The sequence below is a fragment of the Dicentrarchus labrax genome, unplaced genomic scaffold (genome assembly GCF_905237075.1).
Source record: "Dicentrarchus labrax unplaced genomic scaffold, dlabrax2021, whole genome shotgun sequence".
Classification (NCBI taxonomy): Eukaryota; Metazoa; Chordata; class Actinopteri; family Moronidae; genus Dicentrarchus; species Dicentrarchus labrax.
Window position 1 is genome coordinate 25,338,437 of NW_026136722.1, and position 24,197 is coordinate 25,362,633.

General features: G+C 40.7%; 1 protein-coding gene across 1 annotated transcript in view; it reads left to right on the top strand.

Moving 5' to 3' along the window:
* Positions 1-24,197, top strand: part of LOC127357020 (carbonic anhydrase-related protein 10-like) — a 102,824-nt gene that overhangs the window by 42,137 nt on the left and 36,490 nt on the right. Inside the window, exon 3 of the mRNA XM_051389175.1 lies at positions 2,706-2,848. Coding sequence (XP_051245135.1) covers positions 2,706-2,848 — 143 coding nt within the window. The remainder of the gene's footprint in view (positions 1-2,705; positions 2,849-24,197) is intronic.

The following is a 24,197-nucleotide window of genomic DNA, read 5'->3' on the forward strand; positions in this document are numbered from 1 at the left end:
ACTAATCCTCAAAAAAGCTTTTCACTACATTAAACATGCAAGCATTATTTTCATATCAGACATCATACAGTCTGTCACAGATTGTAACCAACATTTTGTTAGACCTATCTTGCACACTGTGACATGTAATGAACCTTCAAGATTGCCGTTATTGCATACAGTGGAGGGGCCTTTAGGGTAAGCCTTTTATACGTATGCAGGTTTAGTCACACATTTCATATTTTAAGATATATATGTTAAGCCATTTTTAGCCCCATTTTTAGTTTGTTTCTACACACCTACGTGCACTTTTCTGACATACAGTCTCTGTCTGTCTCACACTCAGACCTACGTACACACACTGAGCGAGTGATATAACAGTGTGTTGACATGCGGCTGTGTGCCAAGCAGGGGTCAGGATTGCACTCTGCAGGTCAGGGCTGCCACATCTGTCACTTTACTCCACCACTGAATACTGCCAGAGAGAGAATGGATGTTACAAGAGAATGAGAGAGAGATGGAGATAAAGAGAGAGAAAGTAAGAGGAAGCGATGGAAGGATGGAGTAAAAAAGGTAGAGCAGAAGGCTGTGGTTGTTCCAGGCAGCTCCCAGGTGTGAATCAGTATGTGTGAATATGAAAAAAGCACACAGCTGGAAAAGAGCCTCCTGTGCATTTGAAAAAAATCATCCGAAATAAGTTCACATCCATCAAGCATTTAAACATGGTTCCCATTCAGCTGAGGCTTAGCTGAGCACACTGATGAGTTTTTTGATCATAATGACAGCTGTTTTACACTCAGAGTTGTCATTAATCTCGTCCCTGACAAGCATTATGACATTTTAGCTAGTGATAAGCCCTCTCATCTGAGTGTCTGTGTGTCTGTATGTGTTTGCAGGGGCTTGTTTTACTACATTTGTGAGGTCAAATCGCTGGGAGCCCACTATACTTGTGGGGACCTGAACTGAACCTCACAAGTTTAAAGGGCTGTTTGAGGGTGAGGAGACTTGGTTTTAGGGTTATGGTTAGTTGTGATGGTAAAGGTTAGGGTAGGGGCTAGGGACAAGGCTGTGTGTGTGTGTGTGTATGTGAGAGAAAGAGAGAGACAGAGAGAGAGAGAGAGAGAGGGAGAGAGAATGCCTCTGCCTTCCTGTACATTGCAGTGTCATGTCATAAAACGCACATCTGGCGGGCTTTAGGTCAGCTATCAGCCCAACGTTCTCGCCCAATCCCATCTCAGATCCACTGCCGCAGGACAGAAGACCTCAGTAATCACATTATGGCACAGGATCAACTGTTGGTAGAGAGCGAGCCTGCAGCGGCTGATCCGAAACAGATTGGATGTGCTTGTACTGTTGTACTGTAGACTCGTGTATCATAACTTATAGATCCATGTATCACAGAATTAAAACATATGTTGTGGTTAAAGCCAACAGCTGTACAGTAAAAATAAGTTTCACTGTGTCTCTGAAGTGTACATTGTACTGCTTGTCTTATTTTCATTGCTTCTACATTGATGTCAAATTCAGAGATGCAATTTTATAGATAGATAACTTTATTAATCCCACAATGGGGAAATTCACTTGTCACAGCAACATTTGAGTGAAATAAATACAGATATAAAAAACAGGAACATTTGCGTACAGCAGGTCCAAGGTCTTATTGTCTCTGGTGGTGCATGTGACAAACTGGTGGAAGGTGGGAGTGTGGACGAGAGAGAAACATGGTTGAAGTCCCCTGTGATGATGATGAAGGCCCCTGTGGTGATGATGATGAAGGCCTCCGGGTGTTTCGTTTGTAGTCCTGCAGTCACAGTGTGGATGACGTCACACGCTGCTTCTGCTTTCCCAGGCGGAGAAATATAGACAGTGATGGAGATAACACTGGAAAGTTCCTATGGCAGATAACATGGATGAAGTGAAGCTTATCAGAACTCTGTAGCCCGCTCCTCACCTCTGCTTGAAGTTAGCTGCTACTAGCATAACACACCCTGTCGGTACCCTACTGCTCATGTGCAACTCTCAACAGAGATGAGGAAACAAAATGGTTCACTTATTTTCCAGTTCCATCATCAGCTCCGGAAAGAAACAATGTGTTTAATTCAGAATGTTATTGATTGAATTTTTTTTTCAAGTTTTCATTGTCTTCTGGATGCAGTCTTATGATCACATCTATAAGAATGAATGAGACCTACAGATCAGAGGAGTCATGAGAGGATGGGGGATATATTGCAGAGAATGTATTATTTTCTCCTATTCTTCCCTAATTTTTTGTTTTATTCTTGTTAAATACTGAATACATTCACCTCCTCTGGCCTCTATGAAGCCTTTAAATGAGACAAATCCATGACCACACTGAGGTCATGGCTTCATTTAAAGGTCTGGAGCCACTGCTGTAGATTATAAGCAATAAAAACTAGTGGGAGAACTTTCAGACAGACTTTAATAAAGTCAGTTTCTCTACCTTAGTTACTCTGGCAGATAATAACCTGGAGACTTTAATGAAAACTCTTTTTTTAGTCAGATTTTAATGAAGCCATATGTAAATTCAAATCTCCCTAAACTCCCTATTTCTCCCATCCCATCATAATGAAGCTCATCTGCTCACTTTCTCCCTGTTTTTATGGTTTGATCTTGTGGAGTACTGGAGAACACACTCACTAATTACTGCTACTCTGTCTTCTTCTCCCTCGCTCTCTCCTCACCTCCCATCCCCCACCCACCACCAGTCCCATCCTTCTGGGGTCTGGTGCACTCAGCCTGGAACCTGTGCGCCATAGGGAAGAGGCAGTCCCCCATTGACATCGAGACCAGTCACATGATCTTTGACCCCTACCTGACCCCTCTGAGGCTCAACACAGGAGGACGCAAGGTAAGGGCTTCGATGACCTGACATCTGTCTTTGGACAAAAAAAAATTCTGAACACATCCTCAGGGGCTCGAACCTCGACACTGACCGGCTGACGACAGAGCTCATCAAACGTTCCCATACAAGAAGGACTCTGACAGCACTGGGCTTTAATTCATCACAGTGGCTGAGAACAGGACAGGACACATTCTCTTAATCAAGACGCAGAGAAACTTCTGTCTGACAGAGACTAGCTTTTCATCCGTATCCAAATGCTTTAACATTCCCAGCTGCATTTGACTGCACTAGGCTCAGGAAGCGTTACAATTTTAGCCCTTTACACAGCAATCATAGTTAATCTTTACAGAAAAAAATCCTCTCTAAAGCATCCAGGGTCACAGTTAAAACACAGCTTTTGGTGATGTTGTACATTCCAGTCTGGATTAATTTTGGTACTTATTAGTGTATCTTAGTTATTGGCCATATTTAGATGAAATGATGTCACGCTGAGGTATTTTCAGCCCAAGGGAAGGAAAACTGGCTACAGCTGAAAAAGCACTGATCACAAGTATAAGGTCCACTTTATCTGGGATCTGAGTGGTTTTAGATATTAAGAATAAAAGTTTACACATCCTATATAGAAAATCTGTTATGCAGTGACGTTAAACAACATATTAAAGGTACAGTGTGCAACATTTAGGAGGATCTATTAGCAGAAATTGAATATAATATTCATAGGTATGGTTTCATTAGTGTGTAATCACCTGAATATAAGAGTTTTAGTTGCCCTTAGAATCAGCCATCTACAGATGCTGCAGGCTGTCTTCTGCGAAGGCCGCCATGTTGAACTGCAATGTTTCTACAGTAGCTCAGAATGGACAAACCAAAAACCAATTAGCTTATTTTGCTTGTTTCACTGGCACCATTGTTTTTCTGTTTTGTGAAAGGTGAAACGAGTGAATCACAATCTGCTACTACACCACTATATGCCACTAAATCCTACACACTGGTCCTTTGAGTACCCTTAATATACTGTATACATTTGGGTTTGGTTTCATAGATTGAGTTCACATTGAACCTTCAGTGCTTTCTGTGGAGTTAGAGGGTTCAGTCTGCCAGGGCAGAATGAAAAGTAAGCTTTTGTTGCTGGTTTAATACACAAACTCAAATTGTGTATTACTGAAGGAAGTCTTTTTCCTAAACTACTTTTTCATTCCCTAGCAATATATTTGGCATTCCCTCTGATTCATAGAGAAAGGCTGAGCTTTGAGACATCATGGATTTCTAATGTAATATTATTACAGCTGCCTCTCTGAAGGACTGTTTACAAGCCGTTCCTATGGATCAGGGGGAATGCAAAAAGTATTGCAAAGGTAATGCAAGGTAAAGATTCTTACTAACAGATTTGAGCTGAGATTTTTGCAAAAAATGCAAACTCCATCTCTACTTTTTGGCCTGAAGCTTAGGTCAACATTGTCAGTGTCTGAACTCTGAATGTAGTCTCTAGCTGTGTTTCCATCAGCATATTTAGATGCCAATTTTTAAGTACCACAATAGAAAAGGTTGATGGAAAGAAAAACAAACAGAAATGTCGTATTTCCATCCTGTTTTCTACATAGTTTTTCATGGTTTAAGGTTCAACCAACACACTTTTAATTAGTCAAAAAGAATACACATCAGCTTTGCACCAGATTCAAACAAGTGTAAAATAACTCTCAACTTAGCTGTTGTAACAGTACTATTTAGGTTTCAAAACATAAAATTGAGTGACATAATCCTTCAACCTCAATCAGAGAGCAGTGCGTTGAAACTTTTCTTCCTTTTTAAATTCTGAGGATTTATTGGAGCTTTATAGTTAAAATGTAAACTTTCACAAAATGTGCCTAATACATTTTTCACAAAGTTGACAGAATCCAAGGGTCACATGTTTGTATTAAACATTCCAAATTTTGCTATGGCTCTTCTGTCTACAGTATAGAATCTCCGGCACAGTGTTACCTACAAAAATGCCACAGGTGTTAAAGTCCATTATATCTAATGATCCATCCTGAAAAGGAGCTAGACTTCAAACTGAAGGTACATTTTTATCATAATAACATCTCTACCTTTGATTCAGAAGAAAATATGAGTCATAAATCATTATTTCACATCTTGTCTCTATCAAAATTTGATCACGGCAGTTTGCTTTGATCTTGGAGAAGAACAATATGCCGTTCTGCTATTACATTTTAATATTCCCTTAAGAGATTTCCAAAATCCAGATGCACCTTTCTCTCAAAATAGATTTAAGGTTGGCGTGAGATTGAGACAATAAAAATTATAAGTGTTTCATAACTGTCCAGAAACAGTTGAATGCTTGAATACTGACTGCCATCTGAAAGCTTTTTTGCTTCAGATCTCCACCAGTGTCAACCCCTGAGGGTTTAAGACACAGAGTCTTATTTGTAAACTGAATAAAAATGCATTTTCTCTATGGAGTCCCGAAACTGACAAAGTGTAGTAAAAGATTATCAGTGAAGCCCAGAATATAAATAAACACTAATAAAAAATATTGTTTGCTTAATAATTAAATGGAGTGTAAAAATAAATATAACATTTAATAAAAGAGCCTGGAAGGTGTCATGGAGAAAAACAACTAATTTAATATGTGTGCACAAGTGAATAATTCATGCTCTGGATTAATTTATCACCTTCCCGCCATTAGTCTTGTCTTGTGCATACCCTTCATACTCTGGCTATGGATCACTTTGATTTAATACAGTTTTATTTTCAACTTGGACTTAAACATGTGGACTTATTTCTGTCTCTGGCTGTTAAACCCAACCTTGTGTTATCTTTATGATCCCTTTAATGTATCTTACAGGATAATGCACCATTCTTACATAAAAACTTTGATAATAGATGACCATTTCCCCTGCCACATTTCCCATTTAACTACATGACAATAATGAAATGGGTGTGTCTATGCATGTCCAGAGCAATAAGAATAACACAAATGAATTATATTCAATTAAATTAAATGCCAACTAATTGAGCATAGGTAGTTCAGGCAGGGCAAGTCAGGCAGCTTCAGTTACAGCTATATCATACGACACAGCAGTCATAAACATACATCAGCTGATCCCTAAGCCCCATTGGATACCATGCACAGTCAGCGACAGCCACCTGATTTCCCAAGCATCCAATTGGCAACATCACATGGCGCCTATTTAAGCTGCTTTAGCCTGCCGCCATCCGCGCCCTCTACAAGCCTTTGCCAGGATGTGGTGCGTACTGTGGTTTGTCGTTTGTTTCTACTTGTCCTGTCTGCGGTGAGTATGATGGCGGGTCGATGCATTGGAAGTCCAGCAGCGATCTCGGCTGTTGGGGGAGTGTCGCTTTGAACAACATCCGCAGTTCTGTCAGGCTGCTCGGTTCTGCGGGGTCTGCAGAAGGGGGAGGATTGCCCGCGGCCCGCCGGCCGGCCCGGCGCGCGCGCGCGCTTTCAGGGGGCCGGGTCCGGCGCAGCGGCCGGCTCCACCTGTCTTGCTTGTCAGCTCTGTCCAACATCCGGTTGTCGCTCCGTCATGGGTTCAAGGGTCCATTCATAAATCGCCTTCTCAACAAGCATTAAGGTATAGCTACCAGGGATATTCAGGGAAAAAAAAAAAAAAAAAAACATTAATTGATCTGCCTGCAAACAAAACTAAGGCATAAAAGTTTAACCCCTCAGACCCGGTCCATTACAATGGACGTCACTTGACAGGGGCTTCTTTTACTTTTTGCAACATTTAACAGACAAAAATAGGTATGATGTTGTCATATGATGTTGGTATTTTAAGAATTGTTTGGACCCGATGTCCATTGAAATGGACAAGAAAATAACAATTAAAGGGTTTTGATTAAAAAAAAAAAATAAATAAAAAAAAAAAAAAAGTCTTATGATCCATTTCGGTGCAAAAGGATGGGAAAAAAAAGCATTATTATATTTTCACACTCGGAACATAAGGCGGGTCTGAAGGGGCTACATCCTCTGGCACTTTTCCTTATTTTATGCTATAATCTACAATGCCATCAGTTGATTAAGGAAGCATGTGAGGCGCATGGCTAGCCAAGGCAGATGTCACAGATGCATTTAAGTCATGCATTACACCTTCACATTGGCATCTGTTTGGTTTAAATGAAGAGAAATGTACTTCCAGTTAGGCTCACCTTGGTTGTTACAGCAGCCCCACATATTTGATACCTATCAGAGGCTCTCGCTGGATTCTTTAAATAACTGCAACTGCTTTCGGCTCCATCTGTAGACGATTTTCTGTTAGTTGACTCTCAATTCAAAACAGACCATGCATTTTGCTCTTAAATATACCTTTAAACATTAGGTCTTCTGCTAGCCAAGGAGAAACATCAGGCCCTGTAAGGCTAGAGTCTAGGCTTCACTCTAGATAGTGTACTGATGAAAAATTGCATCAGAGAGGTAATGAAAGCAGCAGGCAGTAGTAATTTTCAAAGGAACTGCTCTCCTTGCTTGGACATCTTAAATTGGCATGTGTGTTATTCCCCAGGGAAGTTCCCCTATATCCAGGCTTCGGACCTCTCCGATTTATAGAGAACCCAGATATGGTGAGCTTGGAGAAGGGCGCAGATCCGAGCCCCAGTCCTGATCTCTTCTGTGGATAATGGTATGGCATCTCCTTCTTTACAATGAGCAGCTAAAATCATCATTTGCCATTAATTATAAAAGGCGCAGCATATTGAGTACATATAAATGAATCGAACACTGTGTGCCAGTTCACCTGGAAGCTTTATGTCAACAGCAAGGTCTAATAGTGTGACTGCTATGATCTACTAGATCACTAATGAACAGCTTGCTGAGCTTAGAAGACAGAACAGACAAGGGGCATTTAGGGAAGAGCAATGGATCCTCAAGTTTTCGGTGTTGGGTACAGAAATAATGGAGATATAATTCATTCAAACATACAGTAGTAGTGGCATGATTGACCTGTATGATAACCACCCTTCCGTAGGTTTGGGGGGTATTTTAATAATCAGTGGTTCACAGACATATGGCTAAAATACTGTCATCCTTGCCAGCTAATGCCTCTCACCTTTTTAATGAATGTACATTGTTGTTTCATGTTTCTGTGGAAAAGACTGGTCATGGGAACAATCATGTTTTTCGACAATGAGGCAACTGCCAACATCATTTACAAGGGCGTTCTTCAGTTCCATTCATTAATAGATTTGTAAGACGCCTCACTTGGTTATCTATGTTGGGTAAATTCATTATTAGAGCAGCTCATATTCCAGGCTTGGATAACAATTGCTGATTTTTGTCCCGTTTGAATCGCAGAATTTCGCCAGCTGTGCCCGGAGGCGCGCCATCCAGCCTGACTTGCCCCCATTTTCTCAAACCGTGTTAGAGTAAACACAACCATGCAATATACAGGCTATCTACTGCTCAGTATATGCATCTGGCTTAGCTAATCTACATTAAAATAACTCATTCAATTCGCATAAATGCAGCATCCGTAGCTCCTGTCTCGACGCTAAGGCTATGGGTAAATGCTCATTATCTGCTACACACCCTGCCTGAGGCCAAGCAAATCTTATGCTCAAAGCAATGAGTGCTTGTAATTTCCGGCTTAAATTCATTAATGTATAGCATATTTCTGGGGATATCTCTAGTATACTTAGCCTTGTACTTCAACTAGTGTCTGCTTAGACGTATTGGTTTATAGTCCTGCTGGCTCCTCTTACTGGCACTTCCATGTAGCTCATGGAAGGAGGTTGCCTGGTGTGGTTCTTTGGGGGTCTCTGCTGCCGCTCTCCTTGTCTTAAACCTTCCATGTATGCACATGGAAGGTTTCCACGCAGGCACGTGGAAGGACAAGGAGGTCCCATACAGAGCCACACCACCAAATATAACCCTCTGTTCGGAAATATGTTTTTGCTGGTTTAATTTAAATACACTCTAGCATAACTTCGAGGGATCTCTTTATTAATCCTCAGCCAAGTTACTTAACTAGTATCTGCATAAATTATTGGCTTTATTACTGTTATTTATTTCTTACAAAAAATTTGCGCTGTTGGCTCCTCTTACCGGCACTTCCATGTAGCTCATGGAAGGGGGGTTGCCTGGTATGGTTCTTTGGGGGTCTCTGCTGCCGCTCTCCTTGTCTTAAACTTTTCCATGTATGCACATGGAAGGGCAGGGAGTGTGCTCTCCTGCCTTAAGGTTTTCCACGTAGGCACGCGGAAGGACAAGGAGGTCCCAGAACAGAGCCATACCACCAAATGTAATTCTGCTTGGGATATAAGATATTTTGACGAAAGTGGTCCTGACTGAAATTGAGCATAGCGTTAGTTCTTACTTTCAGTTACAGCTATATCATAGATCACAGCTAGTCATAAACATACATCAGCTGATTCCTCTAAGCTTCCCATTGGATACCATGCACAGTCAGCTGACAGCTCACCTGATTTCCTCAAGCATCCAATTGGCTAACACTACATGGCGCCTTATTTAAGCTGCTTTAGCCTGCCTGCCTATCTCTGCTGCTCCTCTACAACCCACCCCACCCCAGCTCCTCCTTTTTATATTTCTAATTAATCAATGTCATTTTCTGATTGCCATTGATGCTTGCTCTGTTCTGTACCCTGGGGGTCTCTGCTGCCGCTCTCCTTGTCTTAAACTTTTCCATGTATGCACATGGAAGGGCAGGGAGGTGTGCTCTCCCTGCCTTAAGGTTTTCCACGTAGGCACGCGGAAGGACAAGGAGGTCCCAGAACAGAGCCATACCCCAAATGTAATTCTGCTTGGGATATAAGATATTTTGACGAAAGTGGTCCTGACTGAATTGTGATAAATGGTTTCATTTAACATATTTCTTTTTTAGAAGAATTCTCGGTTTTCAACCTTTCAAATGCGGAAATAGTTTCTGGTTGCTTTAGTTCTCTATGACACCAAACAAGACATCAAGTTCGGATTTGGGGAACACTGATGAAAATGTTTTACTATTTTCTGACATTTTATGGACCAAACAATAATAAAGTAATTGAAAAAATGACTGCAGCCCTATATGTAGTAATAGTAATATTATTAATCTATGGTAGTGTTATAGTAATAGTTTTGGTCATTTAATGACCATTTACTGCATACTGTCAATTTCTGGCTTCATGAGTGATAACATATTTACAAACCAGAAGAATATAAATTATAATAATCAACAATTGAAACAACTAGACTATTACAAGACTACAGCTATTTTACCTTCTAGTCTAAATAAAAATACCAATATGGCAGTATGGCAGTATGGGTATTTTGATTTTGACTAGACTACAGCAGCAGCAGCTACCTTCTGTGCAGTAAAGGTCATAGGTCATGATCAGCGATTAGATTCCATACCAGCAAATGCTTTCAACTTTTACATCAGTGAAGTAAATAATTTTCGCCTCACATGTAGTCACCAATCGTTTCTTAAAGTGGTACTCCAGCAATTTAGTATTACACCTCTACAAAAATGGGTTTAAAGATTTAAAAATGTAAAGGTCCAGTGTGTAACATTTAGGAGGATCTATTGGCAGAAATGGAATATAATATGTATGTTTTCAATACTGTATAATAACCTAAATATGAATCATTGTGTTTTCGTTACCTTAGAATGAGCCATTTTTGTCTACACGGAGTGGGTCCTCTTCTATGGAGTCCGCCATGTTGAATCATCATGTTTCTACAGTAGCCCAGATTGCAAAAACCAAACACTGGCTCTAGACAGGGACTTTAACGTTTTCTGCAAGTTTTACAGCCATCGTAGTTTCTTCTACACGCTTGGAACGGGATGACGAGGGATGGTGGTTGTAATCTGCTACTATGCCGCTAGATGCCATTACTGTCAAAGCAGAGGCAGAGAAATCCTGACTTTTAGTCACCAATATACTCTGCTCCCATAGTTCCCACAGCCGTCGTCTACAGGCTGAGTTTTACTATTCAAGATGAGTAAACTTATGTTGATGGGGAGTTCAGAGTGCCCCTTTACATTCACACAAACGACACTGCATTTCAGTGTGCTGAACAACATTTGCTACATAATATATCACGCTTTTAAGTATTTAAAAGACTGTAGGCAAGGGTAGATGCAGGGGTGATTACACTCCGAATAAAGCAACTGTAATGGAAAGGGTCCACTTCATCTCTTAAATGACAAAGCCAGGCCACTCATCCACTTAGCGCTCATGTTTAAGCGAGCCTCATGTCTGAGGTTATGGCATGAGGAGCAGTTACATTTGATCCTACAAGTTGGAAAAAGGAAGCTTTTTTTTCAAGCCCACGTCAGGTCAAAGACTTAAGGTGTTGTACATATCATTACCTTTGGATTAAGAAAAATGCAGTTTGTGTGTTATTTCCTGTAAACTCCAGACATAATAGGTATCATGCTAATACCACGTTTCTATAACTTTCATTGCTAGTGGCTAACACTGTCCCACAGGCCACACAGAAACCTCAAAGGAACGTTAGCCCCATCCGTGACCTCTCCGGCAGGTCCTGTCCTTGTAATTCCCCCTGAGACTTGCTCTTGGTGATGGGGACTAAGAAGGGCCACAGGGTGAGCTCCATGTTACTCAACAGTGTCAACCACTAATCATGGCCACTGTGGCACGCTGCGGTTCAGACGAGAGCAGATGAGTGGCAGCAGAAGCTCAGGCTGTGCTAGTTGAAACCACTGGGGAATGTAGGTCGCCTGGGCTAATGAAATATCTGGATTACTGAAGCACTGTGCCAGAGCTCATTTGAAATACATTTGCATGCAGTTTTTGTTAATATGCGTGCAAATGTACACTGCAGTTCCCTTCGTGGTCTAATTTGTTGCAAAAATAGAGTAATTTTCATGTTTTTGTCATTTCTTTGCGCTTGCATGTGTGACAGAGTCTATGGCAATCCATGTTTACGCTTCAAATAATAATTTCCCATTAACATAATAATGAGTTGTAAAAAATCATACAGAAATATAGGTCATAAATAATGAAAAATATGAATAAATAAAGGTAAAAATGGCTGATTGGGCCACTGGCCCATTCACAAAGCCATCTGCAGGGTTAGGCTATGTTCACACTGCAGGCACAAATAGAACTGTAGAACTGAGTGCTAAGGCTTGTAGTGTGAACGTTGCCTAAAGGTGTGCAATACCACGGAATATGGTTCTGATCTGATACCAAGAAATACCTTGGCCAGAATCACAATTTTTCAATATTCAATCACGATTATTTTTGTTATTGAAAGTTGTTGTACTGTAATTTATGGGCCATGATTAATGAGGTGAATGCATCAGTAATAGGTTACACATATGTGAATCCATTTGCATTACCACTGACTTGCCAAAGAGGTACAAGGTTTCATCACTATACATCACAAGGTTGTACAACAAAAAAGAAGTTGTAGTCCCTTCATGCTACAAACAAGCACTGAACATAGCAGATAATTAAGTTAGGATAACATAAAATAAACCAATATGCACAATTATTTATATAGGCAAGGAGCCAGGTTCAGCCTTCAGGATGTTTTCTGCTGCCTTTTTAGCCTATACCACGGGCCATTACAAGTTAATAACAAGCACCCCCAACTCTGTGCCATTTGGTCTCAGGGGACCCAAAACCCCTTTTTTGGGGTATGTTTCTGGCAAAATTATGTAACTGCAAATATTAAGGTATGCATAGTCATACAGAATTGAAAATTAGCCGGGATTATCCTGAAGCAGAGGGGAAAGTAGCAAGCAAAAGTAAAGGCCATGGGTTCGAATCTGACCTGTGGCCCTTTGCTGCGTATCATCCCCTCTCTCTCTCTCCCCTTTCTTGTCAATCTTCCGCTGTCCTATCTAATAAAGGGGAAAGACAGATAAAGATAATTCTGTAGTGTGTCTTCTGTATGTAGGACCAGTGTGTAAAGTTAGTGGCATCTAGTGGTGTAGATGCAAATTGCAACTCCCCCATTCACCCTCCCCTTCCAAAGCGTGAAGGAGAAACTACATGGCCACAAAACGCGTGGACGGCACTATGTAGAGCCAGTGTTTGGTTTGTCCATTCTAGGCTACTGTACAAACATGCCAGTTAAACATGGTCTATATAGTCACTATACCTGTTAAATAAACGCAGTGAGGTAAAAATTACACTACTTCTCTTACACACTGCAGTAGAAGTATTAAGTAGCATAAAATGAAAATGCTCAAGTAAAGTGCTGAAGTACTGTTCCTTTCAACCACTGCTTGTAACACAGCAGCAGACACACTTTTGACAAGCAGTTAACATTAGCAACAGCTTTCTGTTTCATTTGAAAGACTTTAATATTATCCTTTAATAAAAGCGGGTGTTATAATGGTGTAATGTGTTCAGCTCTCTGCTGGGATCCAGGATGGAGACATTACAGCCTGTGACTAAAAACTCTTAGCACCTTTCCTTTTTTCCTTTCCCAGGGGCTTCCTGTCCAAAATTCAGACAGAGTGTCGTGTTCACAGTCTGGCTCCTGGGGGCCTTAATCCAGCCATGCATCAAATCCACAATCCATGTTGTTTACCTCACCAGGCTTAACTGGACTTGTCCTGTGGGATGGTTTTAGCACACAGATGTTTTATTACGGGTTATGTGCTTCCTTATTTAAGAGTGGGTCAGAGTTTCAATTCTTTCACAGCATCCAGGTCAGCTGTATTATGAGAAAGTCATGTGGGATTTTCTCAGAACTGCTTCGATGAACTGTGAATCGCGTGCCCTGGCTTTCCCAGTGTTTCTATATTTCCAGTGTTGGATAGTTTTAGCACAGCTGGTTGTGTTATCTTTCAGGTATTGATTGTAAATACTGTTGTCTTATAAGATTCAGCTCCTCTTGCGGTGATCAGCGGTATCACAGGAAGCTAGTTAGATGAATTTATTCATTTTCTGATGTGCTTGAAGATGTGTGCTTTAACCCAGACTCTCGCTTGAAGGTTGCTCTCCCTACTCAGCAGTCTCCTTCCTGCCAAGAACTGCTGATGGCTAAATTAAAGGGGCACTACACCAGTTTCACATATCAAGAAGAGTTGACTCATCATGAGGAGTACTATTCAGCCTGTGAATCCTGAGTTGTGTAATGTTTTCTGTGGCTCTGGAAGAACTTTGTCTAGTATGAGAAAATAGCCCTGGATGATGTGAAGTTAAATTATCTAATTACTAGCTTTTTGGAGCTTTTAACAGGGGCTGTGAAACTTTGAAAGACATGGGCATCTAAAGGGTAGGCAAGGACTCAGCCCACATGGGGTGCACTCCAAGGGAGCTACTATATAAAATGTGACAATCTCTGTACTCCAACTTCTTCCCCAAAGTTCTCCAACTCTTGTGATCAGAAATATTGCTCTAAAGCTCAATTCTGATGCTGTTCTGTTTCTAATAAATATAGCAACTTCTGATCAACCCATATCAATTTCAGGCTTATATTAACAACTTCCTGTTTATGCCCCACCCAGTCCGTGACAGAGTCTGGATACAGACATAGATACAGCTAGAGGTGTTCTTGCTCATCCCTAGGTATCTCCCAGGCACAGAGGGTCTAATGAAATATGCTATCAAATTGCATTGTGGGATGGGGGATTGTGTGAAAGGTGACACATCCATGCACCAATCAGGATTTAGCAACATTTAAAATCAAACCACATCCACACAGTCCTAAAGTTGAGTTTTTATAAATACTAGTTTTTAACTTTGATTGTTTATTATATTAATTTTATACATGTATTATTATATGAATGATTATTTAGTTGTGAATATATTTAATGTTAGAGTGAATATATTGAATGGATTTAAGGAGAAATGGAATATAATATTCACAGGTATGTTTTCATTAGTGTATTATAACCTGAATATAAGAATCATTTTGTTTTTGTTACCTTAGAATGAACCAGTTTTATCTTCTTTCTACAGTAGCCCAGAACAGACAAACCAAACACTGGCTCTAGATAGGGCTTCACTGCCACCGTAGTAATATACATGTAGATAAGACCAGGTGCAGACAGAAGGCAGGCAGATGCAGAGATAGACAACTTTGGAACACTCAGAGTCCTGAAAAATGACATGCCAAACCAGCAACAGACAGGGACTGTGGGAAATGCTTCCTAAAAGTTGCAGCTTTTAGCGAATCGAATGTGTGGAATGAAAGTACTTTTTCAAGGTTGGGCACTGGGGTGCTTCCTCTGGCTGCTGGCCAGCTGACATCACTAACAGCACTGCTAGGAGTGAATAGCATCTGAGGAGATCCTCCAGCAGATCACAGGTGGGAACCCTCTGTCTCGATGCCTTCCTCCACTTTATCATTTACACTATTTTGTGTGTAACGGTGAAAACCTAGTAAGAAAACTAGTTCACCATCTCATGTAGCTTGCCCAGATCATTCCAGTGCATAGGAGGTTACTGCTGCTGGAGTATGGGAGAAACAGCCGCCAAATGAAGGAAATAAGACAGGACTCTGCATGCAACCTTGGTGGCACTATGGTGACACCACACCACCTATGCAGAAAACAATGAGTGCATATGTTTTTACAGATGCCACCTGTGTGTATTGCCCTTAAAAATCAAGATACCTCGCCACTTGGCTGCATTATCCTTTTTTGAATCTGTCCTGTAAATCTCTGAATTTAATGGATGTACTATATGAAATAACTGGAGTACCCCTTAAAGCCAAAAATGCCATATACTGTATGTGGAGTCAACACACTCACTATCTGAATGCGTTGTGTTTTGGTAGTAAAACGTTAATACCCACCACAATTATCAATTACCAATTACCAATGATAGGTAGCAACAACAGCAAAAAAATAATCTAGGTTGAATTATAAGGTTAGCACAATAGCCTCACACCATATTTTCCCCTTGTCCCCCCTGCAGTGGCTCTATGCCCCACCGGGCAGGCCCACTCCACAGTTTAGAACCACTTACATGAGGCTACAACCATGCTAGAGGCTCTATGAGGCTGTTTGGCATAACAGTGCTTTAAAATAAATGCTAACTTCAGCACGCTAACATGCTCATACTGACGACATAGTGAGCATCTTAGTTTAGTGTGTAAGCCTGCTAACATGAGTTAATTATCACAAAACACAAGCAGGCTACAGGCTGTGGATGATGGTATCAGTTTTGGAGGTATTTTCATGTGAGAAATGAAAATTTTGACCATATGCCTATTTCTATCGATCTTCCTGAAAACCGTACCTCGAACTGTAAAGGTACATTGAAGTGCAACAAAAAACTGGAGTCCAATTTATTGGCCAATAAAGCTCACTCTGATTCTGATCTCCACATATTATGTAAATGTATCCAGTGGCTGTTGAGATATTTCATCCCCAACAAAAGGTGTAAATCAACCAACAGGGTGTCATTGCCATCTCTAGAGTCACACCACTAGCATGGCTAAAGAATCTGTATGCAGAAAAGAAAACATATTCCCAATCACTTTCTTTAGGATCTGTTTGTGTACCTTCTTGTTCACCTCTTCTGCAGAGGATTTCTAAGCTGCAACACTTCATCAGGCCCAAGATCTATTACAATGAACTGGCTGAGCAGGAGTGCCAACTGCTCAGGCTACTGGCCAGGGTTACTAACTAATCACACGCCATTTTTATCCAAAGAGTCTCACATTGCCATGTGTGCATACATATGACTGTGACAGCACCTGGTGGGAGGAATCCTGCTAACTCTGCCTGCATTAAACCTCTGAGGTACACAGGAGCACAGGGTGTGTGAATTTTTGTCATTTCTACTGCTATGTGTCACCGCAAAATGAGTACATTGCTATTATATTTTATAACAATATGTTTAATAAATCAGCAACAGGCAAGATTTTCCCTGTCACCAACCTTGAGATCTGAAAAAACTGTTTTTATCTCATATATCACATTGTTTCTTGGTTTTAAAACCTTCAAATAGCCAATTCCTTTCTGTCTTAGGTGACATGTCTGCGTCTGTGCTATTTAAGAAAGGTTGGCCTGTCGATGTTCTTTAAAATAGAAATTAATCAGTGCTTTTTACAGGGAGCGGCACAACTGTAGTAAGAGTTAAATCCTTTTTTTCATGATTAATGCTCCTGTGCATCTGCTGAGAGAGAGCACATAGCATGGCCATCTGTCCTGGCAAGTGTGTGTGTGTGTGTGTGTGTGTGTGTGTGTGTAGGGAGTATGCTGGGAAGAGAGAGCGATAGAGGGAGGGATGGAAAGCATGTGTACAGTGAAATTGTGTTTGTGTGTGAGAAAACAATATCAGAGATAGAGGGTAAATGCGAGCGCATGTGTTTGTGCGACTGCGGATTTCTTGTGGGTGTACGTGTAGGTTATAGAGTCAAAAACTAAATTGGACACCTTTGACTTTGTGTGTGTGTGTGTGTGTGTGTGTGTGTGTGTGTGTGTGTGTGTGTGTGATAGTGTACAGTGTGCACCTGTGTGTTATCCAGTTATCCAGGCCAGCCTCTCTCGTGCTCTAGCTTCTTGTAAGTGAATTTCCTCAGAAGCTGTTGCTCAACAGATTGGCTGTTTTGGCTCCCGTTGTGAGCAACAGATTTCTTTGTTGCCTGGAAAGTCACAGGCTTCATTTACATACAGTTTTACAGTAATCCTCACTGTTTTCACACATTCATATAGTCACACAGGCACACTCAAATTAAGTACTGGAATAAGCTCAGCTGAGGACCTTATACATACTTATGCAAGGCCTATGTCTCTGTTGACAAGCCTGTTGCTCTGAACTGGGGCTGAATGAGTGATTTGAGGGCAAAGTCAAGCATGGTATGGGGATGTGCCACAATCCTGAACGTGCAATGGATCAATCTGAGTGCAGACATTTTTCTATCTTGTTGGAAAATTGAAAGAATATTAAAATTTGAGGTTTTGGACATGCACGAAAGGATGAAGTCAGGTGACCTTTTGGTTAGGTTTAAGCATCAAAACTACTTGGTTAGGTTAAAATAAGTCTGTTGCTTACTTCAAGTTACATATGTAAATTAAGTTACAATATGGAAGTTAAATATGTTTCACAATAAAGCAAGAACCTTTTTGAAATTCTGACATATCTGTTATGAGCAGTTTCATGTCAGGACTATTTTCTTTCTATGAGTCACTGCGCAGAAGGAAGCGTGCATCTACTCATGGACGAGAGGCTCATGCTTGTGACAGCCCAGGATGTAAACATTAATGGCGTCCTCCTCGGCTGAGCTGAAACGTCGGCTTGCTAAAAAACGGCCGCTTCTTTCTATGTGGTAAGACGGTTGTTAGTTGTAGTTCGGTAAGAGTAGTGAAGCCACGCGCTGATCACAACCTATCCAATGTGATGCAATCCCACAAAAAGACAGAATAATGTCAGAATCTGAGCATGTCCTTGTTTCTGGAATGCGAAAGGTCAATAAGGTGACCTGTGCACATTTTCTTTGGCCTGTGCTTTGGAGAATTCGGCAAGAGTACCCAACTGCAGACAAAATGCCAGACCTCCACCTCTGAGACTTCCGTTATCTGAGTTAGCCGTGCAGCTAGTCCACTTGTGGCAGTAAGGAGAAGGCGGTCGGTTCTTATTGTTCAAAACCACAATTCTATAACCTTATTCACTGAATTCGATGAATTTAGTGTTTATGAGACCACAAATGAGACAAGAATAAGGTTGGAAAAACCTTTGAGTTACTGTACCAAAAACATTTGTTTTGTTTGTGAAATTGAGTCATATTTTTAGGAGAACATATTTTTACTTGTTGCTGTAACCTGTAACTGCTGTTAGATAAGTTAGCTCTGCAGCTAGCGTAGTATTAGCTGAGTCTGGTTCTGTTGCCTGCCTAGCTCCGTTTCTGCTTCCCCAGTACTCTGGCACCTATCTCACGACCGCTAACAGAGGCATCTCTTCTGCACAATGTCAGCATCCAGGTCCCTCTCGTAGCTGCCCATTATGCTTTCAATATTTACTCTATTTGTAGGCTGCTATCAGTCATTTTGTACATAGTTTCAAGGGAGGATATTCATTAGTAGCCAATCAGCAACACCATCACCCTGCAGTCAATTATATGTCAACTTGTGACCATGCTGCTCAGAAAAGGCCATCAACTCCATTTACATCCGACACAGTGACGGAGTGACCTTCACTTTCACGGCACTGAGATGCTTACAGAAAGGTGTGATAAGACCTCCGAAAATATGACAAATGACTGTCTTCTCAAAGACTTTGAATGCTCTGCAGCATGCTGACATTTTACTAATAGATTGGACGGAACACGTGCATGTGCGTGTGTGTTGTGAAACTGACAGTTCATTAGTCATATCCCATCTCATGGACTGACTTTAGTACACAAAGGCGCACACACACATTCGCACACAGCGTCATGCACACACCCACTCTGTCGCTCTGTAATTGATCCGTGACGACAGTCTTTCATTAACTAACCCAGAGACAATTTGGACTTCTTTATTAAATTTCATTTAATTTTGATCTGGCATTAAATGAAAATATCTTTAGAGTTTTGTTAAAGGAGAAGCTGGGTTTGATCTTCAAGGCCAAGAGACAAATTACTTCTCTGTATTTGTAATTAGTGATTATGCTACATTTGCATCATCCATTTGATCTGATTCGAACTTTGCCTTGAAGAGCTTGGGACTACCAAAGTATGCTCATGCTCCAGTTCCCTGCACTACAAGGAGGGACGGAAAAACAAGAGTTGAACTCTAAATGAAGTGTAATGAAGTTATATAAAAGAAAACTATTTTTGCTAAAGTTTGCTTACATCCCTTAAAATCAAGAAGGCCTTGCTACCCCCCTATGAAGCTTTGGTGACCACTGCTCTAAATAAACAAATTAAACAGATGGTTACTCATTATTGACAATTTGACTGATTATTATTAATAATATATAATTATTTTGAGATATGATTTATCTGTTGTTTTGTCATGACAGATGGCTCTAAATACTACAATAACCATGAGCCTCGTCCCTTGTTGCTATGAAGAAGAGGCCAGCTAGAGGCAGAGCTGTAGCAATGTCAAAATGCTTGATTTTGAATTTGCTGAACTCAGAATCTAAAACTAAATTGGTTTAAGCTGCAGATCGTGTTTCCACAACACCATCATCTTTCAATCAGTTTGACTTTAGCCTGACTTGTACCTTGTACTTGTTAGCTTTTCACAATCTGCTGTGAAGAGTACAATTCTGCAACCTGAGCTCATCTACACACTTTATGTTTGACTGAAGCAACCAAACTACCCCTCTGTTAACTTTACACCAAACATGCTAAAAACAAGCATGATGAAAGCCACTGGAAAACATGCTTTGTTTATTTCCTGCGTCGCTTGTAGTTTAATAAGGAAAGCTTTTATTTTAATGGCACATCAGGCAGTTCAAAACAGGGCAATGCTAAACTGGCCATGTGGCTAATCAATTTTGGAAGGGGCATTCTGACCACACGGCAGGGTACCCTTGGCCCTGGCTGTTTGGCTGGGGTATAATTCCTGCCCTGTACTTAGCAGAATATTGATACAAAATATGGAAATGCAAAACTTACATTTACTTTCAGTGGTGTCATAGTTTAAGTATTTCCATTCAAACATTTTGTAGTATTTTTCTGGTATTATATGTTTCTAAATGAATTTGTTGTATTTATTCAGAGATTCCTCCGTGTACAGGCAGCTCATGCGCCACTAGTGGTACATGTTCTGTAGTTTGAGAACCAGTAGATTATGCTATATGAATTACAGTTCACACCCCCCTTCCAAGCGTACAGGAGGGTCCAGAGATTTTGGAAGACTGGTTATAAATGATCAGTGCTGGTGAAATCTTCAGGAGAAGTATATAATAATACAAGTTGACTGTTTCTGTACTTTATACGTCTAAACCGAAGGAGAAAGCATTGGGGAGAATAGAAGAGGCAGCTTAATATCAGTTTGACTTGAAATGTCAGGAGAGGGCCAAGTGAAATAAAATGAGGAAAAGAAAGAAAAGAAGATGGAAAGGAGGTAGTGATTAGGGAGAGAAAACAGTGGAGAACAGAATTAGAGAGAAAAAGTCAGGAGGTTGGAAGAGATGAGAAAAGAATAAGACAGAGGTAAGAGAATGAGAGGAGACGAAAGAGGAGGGTGGATGGATGAAGACAGAGGTGAGCATGGGGTCATTCAAATGGGGAATTCATCATTTTGACAGCCTATCTATCTCCCTCTCTCTGCCAAGCATGCACACACATACACACGCACACACATGCTCTCCTTCAGCCACTCATCAGCATAAAGAGTCACAGTAGAAAGTTACGTCAGAGACATAGAAGGATCAGGCACATGCATCATACATGTATATTAGGGTTTTTGGGAAATTAAAGCTGAAAGGAATTTTAACCATTTAAGGACTCTTTCACACCTGTTGTTTGGGTTCATTTGGTCCAGGCCAACAGGTCCAAGGACATGTTGTTCTAGGTCTGGTGCAGTTCATGGAACACACAGGCTTGTTACAAAGGAACCAAGGCCGGCAAACTTTAAGTTATACTGTATTTTATCTGGTGTCACAAAGAGCTTACAAAGAAATCATGAGCGTTAGTAGTCGAGACTTCAACCAGACCTCATGTTATGAATAATACACAGGTAAACAGGACAAAAAAGATAATATTATGTAAAACTATGCAGGGAAAGTTATAAGATAATTTACTGTAATTGTAGCTTAGCTTTTGAATTTATACTCGAATCTACTATCAAAATAATGATGCGGTGAAACCCTTCCTTCCAGGTGGTCTCAGGCCGGTTGTTTAGTCCGCACCAAAAGGGGTGCTTTCACACTAAAGACTGATATAGCTGATACTGATATATGAAAAAAACTGATAAAAGTAATTTTTTAACATACAAACATAACATACACAATCTTGGTATAGAACCCTCTCTGGTGGAGAAAGGACACTGTTTCTAAATGACCACAAACTTAGTTTGGCATTTATGTACTGAAATCTCCTGTTACTTATCAGCCGACATAAGGCTTCGTGCATTTGTGCTGAACCATCATGGTATGGGGGACACGGTGTGTCAATTAATGCACATAATGGGGAACGAAAGTTCACACGAGCCTGTTCCACCTGGAGGTGCTGAGGTTAGCAGAACAAACTGATTGCGGTATGAGTCAGTCGGGAGCTGGAAGATCAGCCTGCATCCTTTAAATCAGTTGTTTGGGAACAATTTGGGTCCTGGTCAGCTACAACAGCAACGCAGGGAGACTTGTGGGTTGGCCAAAGCCGGTTTGTCAGCATTGCTCCACAGATGTGCAATGCCAAGGTTGAACCAACTAATTTGGTTGTTCAATTTGAAGATTCAACTATTCGTTCCTTTGTTTTTTATATTTCAGAATCACACTAAACCCCTATATCAACAGTTCCTGTGGTGGAAACGCAGCTACATGAGTCTCATGGTTTAGTCTATCTCAGGTTGTAATGCCTTTCTGTATCAGTGGTGATGTGAAACATCAGTTTTCCACACAGTCAGAGAAACTGACTCTCTCCTACCGGGCTGCTGACAGCGCTGTCAGCTGAAGAGTCAATCAAAGTGGACGGCAGTAGAGTAGGTTGTACAACAGTCTTGTTCAAAAGTGGTTTAGCTGACTTCACTGACAGTCAGCACTGTAGCGAAGCGCGTCAGAGCAGCCGCTGTCCGGCTCCTAGTAATGCTCAGTTAATGCTAAGTGCAGCATGACCTGCAGCCAGTCACCAGAACTTGATTTCCCCACGTGGGTCCATCGAGGGCTAATACTGTCCAATCAATTAGTTACCTGTCAGTCTGTATGCCTTTGTTTACAGCTCTCGCTTCCTTTGTAGAAAGTAAGTGTGAACACAAAGCGCACCAGAACCGCATAGCTTTCAGCCTATCAAGTCCTTCAGCATTCCTGTGAGGCCAGCAGCAGCACTTTCCCATTCACCCATTCACTATAACAGACACGGTGTGATGTACACTATATTGGGTCTCTTTGCTCAAATGAAATTCTGGCAGGAAATCAGTTCTGCCCACAGGACGTGACAAATTAAAAGTTTGCAGTAGAGTGCAGGAGGAACTGAAGCCATGTACTGTAGTGCAGCTCTAAAGAAAATGAAAGAAGAAAGAAACACTTTCTGCTCCAAAGTGCTCATGCTGTTTTCCAAATAATGACTTAGTTTCAAGTTCACAAAAAATTTAATTTAAGATGGGATCAACAGGCATGACATTCACATCTGGCATATATTTGAAAGGAAGACAGAGGAGGAGAAGAAAAAAGCTTTCTTGGACAAATTTGCATGCCAATCAAGGACAAATTAGCCATTAAATGATTATGCAGTTGTAACAGAAATGGGTTTGAGAGCCAGTATGTAAGAACATTCATTAAACTGGACTTAGTTATTATTTATCAGTGCTAGTCGGTTACTATTAGCAACCAAATCTATGATCTCAAGCATTATCTCAGAGTCAAAGCATCTGCTGCCATTGAAAATAAAAAGACCAATTTTTAGTAAGTGGGTTGAAAAAAAAGACAGACCCATGAGAGTAGACGACCCAAAGACCAAGAGATTCTACTGACCTACAAACTTTCAACTGAAAGCCCTTGAGGAAATTTTACATTTAAACAGAGTGGGGGGGGGGAAACTGTTTAAAGCTTTTCAAGGCCATGAATAACCAACATGCAGTTCACTCAGAGCAAAGAGATGTATTAATTGTATGAAAAAAGCAGATTTAAAAATAAGGCTTGCATTTGATTATGTAAATCCAGCACATTGCAAAAAACTGAGCTGTTTTTCTGTTGCAGTGGTAAAGTCATTCAATAAATATAAAAACAAAACATAATTAAAAAGGTGTCTGTCTAATGAGAGCTTTGGCTGAAGGAGAGGAATTTGTTTTGGATATGAATAACTACTGGAACATTATAACCTTCAAAGCTAATAAGGAGATGTTAATAGCCTCACAGTGGATGAAGGTTACATGGGCCAACTGCCACAATCATACTGATGATTCCCACAAGCGTACTTTCATGAACAGGGCATAAAATCATTGTTCTGGGCTTCACAGTTAGTAAAGAGACAGAAGGTTACGACACATGCGGTACATTGAATCCAGCTACGCCCCATTAGAAAAATAAATGTCTCTGTTTACAGCTCCACTGTTGGTTTACCGCTGTGCTTTAAAACTGAAGCAACAGTTTGACCACACGTCTACGCCTCTAGATGTCTCATTATCTCCTCAAAAACTCTAACAAACTTGTGGTAATGAGCCTTTGTAAAGAGACTGTCCTCACAAAGAAAACCTATCCAAAACTTCCAAAATCAATATGCTGACTTGCAGAACTAATATACTAACATCCAAAATCAGTGGATGTCATCATGTGGAGCCGCATGTGAAATTGGGAAAGCCCATATTGGTTTTGG